The 11,661-nt window shown below is 38.0% G+C and overlaps 1 protein-coding gene across 1 annotated transcript; it reads left to right on the top strand.

Moving 5' to 3' along the window:
• Positions 1 to 3,604: 3,604 nt before the first annotated feature.
• Positions 3,605 to 8,762, top strand: LOC143549475 (pathogenesis-related leaf protein 4-like). The gene is made up of 2 exons (XM_077040377.1): positions 3,605 to 3,674; positions 8,344 to 8,762. The coding sequence occupies exons 1-2, from the start codon at positions 3,605 to 3,607 to the stop codon at positions 8,760 to 8,762; spliced, it is 489 nt and encodes a 162-aa protein (XP_076896492.1).
• The last annotated feature ends 2,899 nt before the right edge of the window (positions 8,763 to 11,661 follow it).

Here is an 11,661-nt window from a genome sequence, read left to right as displayed (position 1 = left end):
GTTACACATTCAACCCTTGTTCAAAACTAACTACCCCCACGACTTTTTTTAGGGGCCATAACTTTTTCATACGTTAATAATTTTTAAGCAAATTATATCATAAAAACGAGCATTTTATTCTCTTTAATTTGAGTATGATAGTGTTATACTTCTTTAACTTTAAAAAACTAACATACTACGTGATTATCGGTTAGGATCGGTAACAAGTCGAGTCAGGTGAGCTCGAGTCATGTGTAAGACCAAATTGGAGTCGTGTCAGATGAACTTGAGTCATGTGTAAGACCAAATTAGGGCCAGAACTAGTCGATACAAAAATGATTAAATTAGTTCGGTTCGTGTCGGTACGCTTTTGAGTCGAAAGGGGCCAGGTCAGAACATGTTTCAGATTAGAACAGTGTCTGTTCAGAGAGGGATTCATATCAAAATAGGTTGGTTTAAAAAGTTATCTATTTGAAATTACTATATATTTCAGTTTTGTTTCTTGATTTTCGCCATAAGTTACACGCTTACTGCATTTCCATGAATTACACGTCTACATTCAGGTTATGTATGCACTGTCATCAGGTGAATCATGTACCGACACTGATTATGTGATTGATGCTAGGTTGTGCGCTCATTCCGCCGTACCACGCGGGCATCCAGCTATTTTTATTAAAAGCTTATGCTACTATGCCAAACTCCTAAATAAATTTAAAAAGCTACAGCTACCAGCTACCAGCTTCCAGCCTTCAGCTATCAGCTTCTAGCCTTTACAAATAAATTTTTGTTCATCATTTAAGTTACTTTAACTTTTATTTTGTTTTACATAAAATTACCTCGTCTTAGTCGATTTGTAAAAGTCGGAATATGTGTGTGACTAGTTGCTCATTGTTAGGATACTGATTAATATTTTGCTAATCCACGAAAATAGTCGGAAATAGGTCAAACTCGATCAAAATGAACCCCTTTATCTATTTTTTTTAAATATTTTCCAAATAAAACTTGACCTTGATTTGTTTTGTTTACATTTATTTGTATATGTATGAAGTATTTATGTGACCATTTATGTGTAATTTTTCAAATCTATATAACCATATATGTATGTGGGCGCGCGCACGCATGTGTCTATGTGGTTTTGAAAGTTACAAGTAATCCCAAATAATCACTAGTTGGTATCTAACGACCTGGCTAGCGAGTTCTACAAGACTTATATTGGTGATCAAATTAATATGTTTAATAATTGGTTTTTGTGAAGGTTCCTCATACGACAAAGGATCGTGGCAATCAACGCGCTTGATGTCTATTTTTCTTCCCTTGATCATGATCATCCCACATCACCAGTGCTTCCGAATTCCTCTTCGAATGAAATTGTAAGGTGTTTTAACTAGTGTTATTATCAAAATTGATTTTCCAGCTATTGAAATATATTATTATTTTTCGTAGTTATTATTCTTCTTCTTATTATTATTATTTGGTTTTATTGTAGACATTTAAGGATGTTAGAAATCAATTCGAGCCGTCCTTCCAACTGCTAATGCATGCCTTTCAACTGCTAAGTTCCTAGCGAATATTCTTGACGCCTGCTCTCCAAGTGTCCCATTTTCAATGATACTTGGTATTTTAGGAATGCTTGTTTTTGTGTTTATGTATAGAAAGCATGTGTGATATTTTGTGTAGATGATTATTACATTTCCGCATGGAAATGAGAATATGTTGGTATTGGGGGTAGGTATGTTGAGTATTTCAGTTTTAAATTTTAATTATTCATTTGTAATGATGTTTGAGTACTTTTGTTGATTATATAAAACTAGCTTTTAAACCCGTGTATTACACGAGATTTGTCAAATAAAAAAATTAATAAAGTTCATTATGTTAAATATAGAAGCGAAATTAAAGGTATAAAAATAAATACGTAGTACAAACAATAAAAATGCTAGAATCTCAAAATTTACATTCATAAAGAAAACATAAACACATATTAAATAATGCTATGAGTTCAATACCACTATGAGTTCGAAAAAACAGTAAAACATATCCAAACGGATTCACAAGAATGATAAAACCAAAAAATTAGAAGTACATAAAATAATTGATACATGTCATATGAAATTAACTACTATTGAAAGTTGTTTTTGTATATGATCCTATTTCATTTCGTTGAAATTGATTATGTGATAGGTGTTTATGAAGTAAAAAAAAAAAGAATTGACGGTTTCTAACTAAGATTTATAACTTTTCAGCAAAGAAAAATGAATTGTAGGACTCCAAATTTTTTAGTTATAATTAATCATGGTTTTAATGTTTAAGAGTTTTTTGTAAAATGGTTATGTTTAGAATATTAAATTCAAAATTCAAAATTAAATAGTCACATGATTGAAAATTTAAATTAAATAGCATAATTAAAAAATCATACATATATAGTATGAGAAACTTTGTATAATTCAAACTGAATTCACGAGTCCTTATTGTTTATAATTGTTAACTTCTTTAATAAAAACTAATGTATACATTAAGTATATTTATATTTTCTCGGGAACGCCTAGCCAAACTCGGATGCCAAGCGTGGACCCGGTTAAGACAACATGGTCTTGGCCGAGTGGGGCGGTTGGGGCTTCCAAATTAGGAGCTGCGGACTGACTTAACTGTGAAATTCGTCGTTCAAAAAAAGTATATTTATATTTTAGATATTAAATTGTTGTAGATGGTCATTAATGTGTGCATAATATCTTCAAATATATTGAAAATGTGGTAACTCATAGGTCAAACTATTTTTATCCATGACCCATGTATAGCATGGATTATGGAGCAGATAGATTAGAAGATTTATGATATGATTGAATGTGGTTGAAACGGCTAAGCAACACTATTTTTGTTTATTAGTATAGTAAGATAATATAAGATGCAGTTTGATTATCTTACTTTTTCTTAATCGAACAACAAAAAATATTATATAGCGATAGAAAAACACCCATAAATTTCCGCCCCTCTTAAGAAAACTTTTTTTTTGGATCCGTCACTTTCTATGACATTCCTATGTATTGATTCTTGTTACTTTATTTTGAAAAATATATAGAAGTTACAGTTTTACACCTCAGAAATCAAAATGTCAAAACGAGGCTCTTGTACGAAGGACGATGACTTAAGGGATACGTGACTAATCTAATTAAATCTTTTTAGTATCATAATTAATAATTAATTTGGTACATCTATCCAAATTGTTGGAGAAATCTGAAATTATATACTTATTTTTTTTGTTAATCGGCTAAGAAAGAACTATATGCATTTGGAAACAACACAATATACAAAACTAATATAATAGTAATTTATATACACATCATGTACGTTATCATGAGATTGGGCGGTGTAAGCACAAATGGGGAATGGATTTGTAGCAACTGGTGCATGTATATTAATTTTAAGATATGAAGCAAAGGCCGTTATGCGAAAAGAGGAAGTTTTCTTCTTGACTTTGCTTATATTGGTATGCTTATTAACCTTTAAGTAACTAAATAGCCATTTATATAGTAACACGTAAAACCCATCCCAACTATAAATAGCTAAGCTATAGTATGTGTGTAAGTCTATCCATCATCAAACACCCACTGACCAATTATTAACTTACCAAATGACTTCACTTAAGTTCTCGTTTGTTCTAATTTGTTTCTTAAATGCTCTAGCCGCCACCACCACCCATGCACAATGAAAGATAAAATAATCTCCTTGTCATTCTCATTAAACAATTTGACTATAAATAATACTTAGAATCCCTTATTTTAGGGATAGATTTACAAATATTGAATTCTTGATATTAATCTAATTATAGACAATATACAATTACTATTACACCCCCGCAGTCGAAGCGGGAGGTTGTCGAATGCTGAGACTGGCTCGAAAGTCATCAAACAGAATCTTCGGGAGGCCTTTCGTGAAGATATCTGTGATTTGGTAACGGGTTGGCACATGAAGGATGCGCACGTTACCACGATGTACTTGTTCGCGAACGAAGTGTATGTCGAGTTCGATGTGCTTTGTTCTTTGGTGTTGAACCAGGTTGCCGGATAAATATATTGCACTGATGTTGTCACAGTAAACCAGTGTTGCAACTGATAGAGGACGATGAAGTTCAAGTAACAAATTCCGAAGCCAGCATATCTCCGCCACCACGTTCGCGACACCCCTGTATTCAGCCTCTGCACTAGAGCTAGAAACTGTAGATTGTCGTTTTGACGACCAAGATAACAGGTTATCCCCCAAGTAAACACAATACCCGGAAGTGGAACGTCTCGTGTCTGGGCAACCTGCCCAATCTGCATCGGTGTATGCTCGTAGTGCAATGGTGCGTGTTGGTCCAAGCGTGAGGCCGAAGTCTGAAGAGCCCCGAAGATACCGAAGGATACGAAGAAGAGCATTCCAGTGTGACATCTTAGGTGAATGCATATGAATACACACCTGTTGGGCTGCGTAAGATATATCAGGGCGAGTGAACGTGAGATACTGAAGAGCCCCTGCTAGGCTTCGATAAAGGGTTGAGTCACCGAAATCGGACCCGTCATGTTCACTTAACTTCGGTTTTGTGTCGACCGGGGTCGGGACGGACTTGCAGGTTGACATGCCAGCTCGATCCAAAATTTCATTCATATAACTACGTTGAGACAAGAACATAGAGTCACCTGTGCGTTTTACCGAGATCCCCAAAAAGAAGCTTAGAGGACCAAGGTCTTTCATAGCAAATTCTGAACCGAGTTTCTTCATAATGTGACTCCGTAGAGTTTCTGTGGAGGTTGTGAGAATTATGTCATCCACATAAATGAGTATATAAGCAATCTCGGATCCGTGGCCGTAGACGAATAATGAGTTATCGCATCGGCTCTGTGTGAAACTGAGTGTGATAACGAAATCTGTAAATCGTTGGTACCACGCTCTCGGTGCCTGTTTTAACCCATATAATGACTTTTTAAGTTTACATATGTGATCCGGATAGTCTCGGTGACGGAATCCCATTGGCTGATACATGTAAACTGTCTCTTTGAGAGAGCCGTGTAGAAAAGCATTCGTCACATCTAACTGATTAATTGACCAGGATTGTGAAAGTGCCAATGAGAGTACCGCGCGGATTGTTGCCGGTTTTACTACGGGACTAAATGTTTCTTCACAGTCAACACCCAGCTGTTGGTTTCTACCATCACAAACCAACCGCGCCTTGTACCGATCCAATGATCCGTCCGACCGAAATTTATGTCGGAATAACCACATACACCGTATGGCATTCATGTGGGGTTGGCGCGGAATTAATTCCCAAGTTCCATTTTTAATAAGGGCATCAAATTCTATATTCATTGCATGGCGCCATTCAGGTGTGGATAAGGCAACCGTTGGGTTATGTGGAATAGGGGCGATGGTTGTGTTATTGAGATTAAATGTTTGTTTTGGTTTTACGATTCCATCCATGGATCTGGTGCGGATGGTACGGGTTTTAGTAAGTGGGGTTTGTGAAGTGAGTTGACTGGGGCGAGAGTCCGTAGTATGTATAGGTGGGATTGGTTGGTTTGAACTGGCAGTGGGCACAATGGGATTCTGGTGGGCCGAAGATTGGGTAGGAGCATGGGCCGAAGATTGGGCTGCTTGTCTGGTCCGACGGGTATAGACTTGTAAGGGGGATTGGGTTGTGGGTGTGGGTTGTACGGGTGGGGTGGGAGTTAAGGGTGGTTGGTCTGTGTTTTTGGTTAAGTGCCAAAGTTGCGGGTGTATAGGGTCGGTTAAGAAGGAGTAGTTTTCAAATGGTGGTTTATTAAGGTGTTTAAATGGGAAGACGGTTTCGTCAAATCTCACGTGTCTACAAGTGATGAGTGTGTGTGTCGATGGATCGAGACATTTGTAACCACGGTGTTGGGTTGGATAACCAAGAAAGACACACGGTTTCGAGCGAAGCTCAAGTTTATGAATTTTTGTGTAAGGAATGAGAGGGTAGCAGAGACACCCGAACACTCGAAGATGGTCGTATGAGGGTGATCGGTTGTAGAGGAGTTGAGTGGGGGCTTTGAAGTTGTGTGTTTTACTAGGAAGAATGTTTATTAAGTAGGTAGCGACCTCTAGTGCATGATGCCAGAGTGTGTTTGGTATGTTGGATTGTGCAAGAATGGTGCGGATGATGTTGTTTATTGAGCGGATTTTGCGTTCCGCTTTACCATTTTGAGAGGATCTGTATGGGCATGAGAAACGAAAAGTGATACCGTGTTGATTGCAAAAATTTTGAAAAGAATTATTAGAGAATTCCTTTCCATTGTCACATTGAAATTGTTTGATTTTGCGTTCAAATTGAGTTTCAATTAGTTTATAAAAAACTTGAAAGATGACGTAGACTTGGATTTATTGCATATGGGATAGGTCCAAAGAAAATTAGTGACATCATCCACAAACAAAATAATACCGATGACCACCGGTGCTAATTACCGGTGAAGTCCATAGATCACTATGTATCAAATCAAAAGGTAAATAAACATGAGTATTAGATTGAACGAAAGGAAGTCTAGTACTTTTTCCCAAAACACATGGCTGACAAAGTTTAGAAACAGCCTTATTACATTTGACATGACCAGATTTATTTAAAAATTGCAGTAAATTTTCCCCCGGGTGTCCTAAGCGTTGGTGCTAGACATCCTGAGTGAGAGCAGTGAATGAGGAAGGAGAGCGGATTTTGGAGAGAATCTGAGGTGTGAGTGGATAGAGGTCCCCAGTACTATTGATGCGTAGGATACGCGCCTTGGTCTTGAGGTCCTTCACAAGAAAACCAAAAGGATCAAATTTAATAGAAATTTGGTTATCAGTGGTTAAACGACGAACCGACAAAAGATTTTTAATAATATTAGGGGCGAGAAGAACGTTGTTTAGTTTTAAAGGTGGGTATGGTGGTGTTAGGGTTTGGTTGCCTTGGCCGACTCCTGGAATGGTATTACCGTCGCTGACAATTATATTTCGTGAAATGCCATTATTAAAAAAAGAAGTGAAATTACCTGGGTTATTTGTCATGTGATTTGTAGCGCCTGTGTCCATGTACCACGGCTGCTCGGGAGGGTTGAGGGCCATGGTATGAAGGGCTTGCTCTATGTTGTATGCCTGAGCAGGTCAAGGGCCGAGAACTCCTTGACCCGAGGAGTTAGGTCTAGTGGTCGTCGGGTACGGGCAAGGTGGGGTCGATGCCCACTGTTGCCACTGTTGATTTCCCGCACCCGGGTTAGGCCACATGCCTGGGAATGGAGTCCACGGGTAAAAACCGATTTGTTGGAATAACCCGCGACCACGTCCAGTTGAGTGTCTCCCGCGTCCGCGGCTGTTATTGTTGCTGCCGAGTCTACCCTTCTCCTGATTGTATTCTGCCCGTATGTCCGAACGTGAATCAAGATGTGCGGTGTTGCTGTGTGAGTTTGCTGACCCGTTTGAGCCGACATGTAGAGCCGCGGCTGCAGAGTTTGCTACATAAAGAGTCGTGGCTGCACGTTGGGTTTCTTCATGGCAAAGAGCTGATCGACAATTGTTGAAATCAGGAAGTGGTTCTTTGGATCAGAGAACAGTGGTAATGGTAACATATTGTTCCGTCAGCCCACCGAGGAGTTGCAAAACCAACTGTGTTTCGGTGAGGGGAACGTCTACGTTAAGTAGTTGATCAGCAAGTGTCTTCACCTCTTGACAATAGGCAGCCATGTCCTTGAAGTTTTCGAGACGCGTATTGGTGAGTTTTACCTTAAGGTACAGCGCACGGGAAGCCTTGTTGTCTTCGAAAAGGTTTTGGAGAGCAGTCCATGTGTCATACGTAGTGGTGTTTTTCTTGAGGATGGTACGGAGAAGGTCCGGGGAAATCGTCCCATAGATCCACTGAAGGACGATTGCATCCAAACGTTCCCACGATTCTGGTGCCGGATCTGTTGCCTTGTCTTTCCCGGCGGTGGTAGAGGAGGTGGTTACCTTTCGTGGTGCCAAGTGGTCGGCGACCAGAAAGGCCGTGCAGTGTATTCGAAACAATTCTGACCATGTCACGTATTGGGCATTCTCGTTGTCGAGAATGTTCGTAACGAAGTTCCGGATGTTGGTAACGGTGACAGCGGGGTGGAGGGAAGCCATGGGTGAGCAAGAAAATAGAGAGTGGGAGGAGGAGAGAGGCCGACGGCTTAGGGTTAGCAGAGGCTGAGGAAGAGAAAGAGGAGGATCGGTTATAGGTGTGATACCATGAAAGACGGAATAATCTCTTTGCCATTCTCATTAAACAATTTGACTATACATAATACATAGAATCCCTTATTTTAGGGATAGATTTACAAATATTGAATTCTTGATATTAATCTAATTATAGATAATATACAATTACTATTACACAAAACTCGCAACAAGATTACTTAGATGCTCACAATGCGGCCCGTGCCCAAGTGGGTGTTGGAAACATGGTATGGAACACCACTGTGGCGGCCTATGCTCAAAACAATGCTAATCAAAGAATAGGCGATTGCAACCTAATCCACTCTGGTGGACCTTATGGTGAGAACCTGGCTGAGGGAAGTGGTACCTTCACGGGTACCGCAACTGTGAATTTGTGGGTTGATGAGAAAATTTATTATAATTATACTACAAATACATGTGCTAGTGGACATGTTTGTGGACACTATACTCAAGTGGTGTGGCGTAATTCTGTTCAACTTGGTTGTGCTAGGGTGCAATGCACTAATAATGGCTGGTGGTTTGTTATTTGCAGTTATTATCCTCGTGGAAATTACATTGGCCAAGCTCCTTACTAGTGAACACTCAACACTAAACTACTATATGTTTTGTCTATGTACGTTGATTGCAAGTATCTGAATCTATCTATACTAATAAACAAAAATAATGAGGATGGTGTATTATAACCACCTTCAATCCGGTGGATACTGTAATTTCTCTCTTATTTTTTCTCTACTCTACTTAATCAGTGATATCCATAGGGTCGTGGGTTTAATTGTTAAGTTGTAACCTGTAAGGCCCCGTTACCGGTAGCCCTACTTTCGTGTTAGATTTACTCATAAACGCAGTTCTAAATATCAGAGTTAATTAAAACATTCGCGGAACATTAAAAACATTCAAACCATTACATTCCATAACCATAATTCTTGTCTTATTGAGCATTCATAGTCATTTAAAAACAAAACATAGTCTTTTAAAATAAAACATCATAGAAAAATCTTCAGATGCCAGCTTCGTCTAACTCTGCCATGTGTCCTCCTCAAGCTACCTGCCTCATTCTACTCACCTGCGTGCATACTAAAAGTCAGCTACACTGATTGAGTTCTAGTTAATCATGTACTCATACAATACCTTCTTACATTTCATACTTAACCTCTTAACTTTCTTTCATACACACATAAGTGCATATACTTTCATTCTTACCTTCATACTTTCTTTACATACATAATCATACGTTTTAAAGAGCCTTTCGCCCTATAACCTCACAGATATTATAAGGGTCTGGTCCCTGACATCACAGATATTAAAAGGGTCTGGTCCCTAACATCACAGATATTATTAGGGTCTGGTCCCTAACATCACAGATATTATTAGGGTCTGGTCCCTAACATCACAGATATTATTAGGGTCTGGTCCCTAACATCACAGATATTATTAGGGTCTGGTCCCTAACATCACAGATATTATTAGGGTCTGGTCACTCTTCGTTACCATACAACCATGCCTTTCCTTCGTTTGTTAACTTTATCGCATTCATACATATAAGCAAATACATTATACTTACCTTATACGTAACACTACAACCTGACAGTACGTGCATTATCCGAAGATCGTTCACGTACTAACAAGCAATCATTCATACATTTCACATCATTCATATAAGGCATACACTTATCACTTAGGATAAGTGTATTAACAAACATATCGAGTATGCACACAGCCCCGAAAACATAACACAGAAGTGGGGCTAGAAACTCACCTGAATCCTGTTACGCTCTCCGTTAATCGTTATTCCCTTCTTGAGCTGAGCCCGACTAACTGTATAATATTTACATGTATCAATTAACTACTACTACTCATGTTGTATTTCTATCTCTATATAACCCACAATGAACGGGGGTCCGGGGGCAGCGCCCTTGGCAGCGGGGTCTAGGGGCGGCAGCCCCTAGCAGGGTCCAAGGGGCAGAGCCCCTGGCAGGGTCCAAGGGACAGTTAATTTTATTTCCATTAACTGTCTTAACACATTTTTCATTAGGTTTTTAATTTATTTTCTCATTTGCTAACTCCAGCGAACTTATCATTAAGCGAACTTAACAATAGGCGAACTTAACATCAAGCGAACTTAAGCATAGGCGAAATTAGTGTTCGGCGAAGTTAACTCTAGGCAAACATATGCCAGGCGAAGTTATCATGGGCGAACTTATCACCAGGCGAAGTTACAGCTTGGCGAACTTGGCCTTAGGCGAAGTTATCAGTTAGGCGAACTTGGCCTTAGGCGAAGTTATCAGTTAGGCGAACTTGCATGAAGGCGAAGTTATGGCTTGCAGGCGAAGTTGCCCAGCTGCCGTCTCTGTTTAATCTTAATCACCAAAATCACCCTTATTTCAACGAGAATTTCTTGGATATTACGTTAACTAACTCCGCGATCATTCTCATGGCCTAGTTCGGGTAAAACTTAGCCCGGAAAGACATAAAGTTTGGACCTTTATGGTAAAAACGTTCAATACTACGTAAACTTTAAACGCCAAGAACATACCTTTTGTGCTCGTTCGATCTTGGTTAGCTTGTTTATGCACTATAGATCTCGTGTAATAAGATCTAATACCAACTAACGTTTACTCTCTCTCGGATCTTGCTCGTTTCTCCCTCTCGGCCGCCGACCGTATATGGTGTGTGTGTGTGTGTTTGGAGTGTGTAGAGATTAAGATGAAATGAAATGAGGTTTAGGGTTTTATGGTGGTTTAGGGGATATTTATATCCCTTAAAGCTCATGGACCTAAGGCTCATTTTCATTTAACCCATCTTAATTAATTTAAGTCCATAATTCGTTCTTTACTCGATATTAATTAATTAATAACGCGAAATCACTAAACGTAACTTTCTTTATTTAACATTATAATATTTAGGATGTTACATAACCCATACGAAAAAAATTTGGTATTTCATGTAATTTTAAATCATACTAACTTTTACTAATCCGTTACATTTAATTTTAGTATTAGATATAGAAAGTTTGACCATGATTTAAAAAAACATATAAACTATTGAATATCTATAATATGTTTAGAATTAAACAATGAATTATTAAATTAGTTAAATAATGATTTATGAACCATTATCGTATAATAATAGCGATCAATGTTTATAATAGATATTTAGTTATGTGTATTTCAAATTTTGTTGAATAAATATGATATTTATAATCTTATAATTTGTAAAAAAACTATTTAACTTATATTTGTATTGATCATATAAAAGTTCTTTAATATGTGTAGGTAATCATCGATATTTGATTTTATGCACTCTTAAACTATTATTCCAATATTAGGAAAATGTAAACTTTAAATAAGTAACGTATGAAGTTAGTGTGTTAATATTAAAATTAATCTACAAATTCAAAATAAAATCACTAAATTATGTATGATTAAATACCTAAAATTCGTTCATTTAACAAAACGCCTATGGTAAAGTGGCTCA

Source organism: Bidens hawaiensis, unplaced genomic scaffold (assembly GCF_021521415.1).
Source record: "Bidens hawaiensis isolate Kalapana, Puna unplaced genomic scaffold, B.hawaiensis_p1.1 tig00015610_1, whole genome shotgun sequence".
In the NCBI taxonomy this organism is placed as follows: Eukaryota; Viridiplantae; Streptophyta; class Magnoliopsida; order Asterales; family Asteraceae; genus Bidens; species Bidens hawaiensis.
Note: the sequence above shows the minus strand (reverse complement) of the source record. Positions and strands in the feature narration are given on the sequence as shown.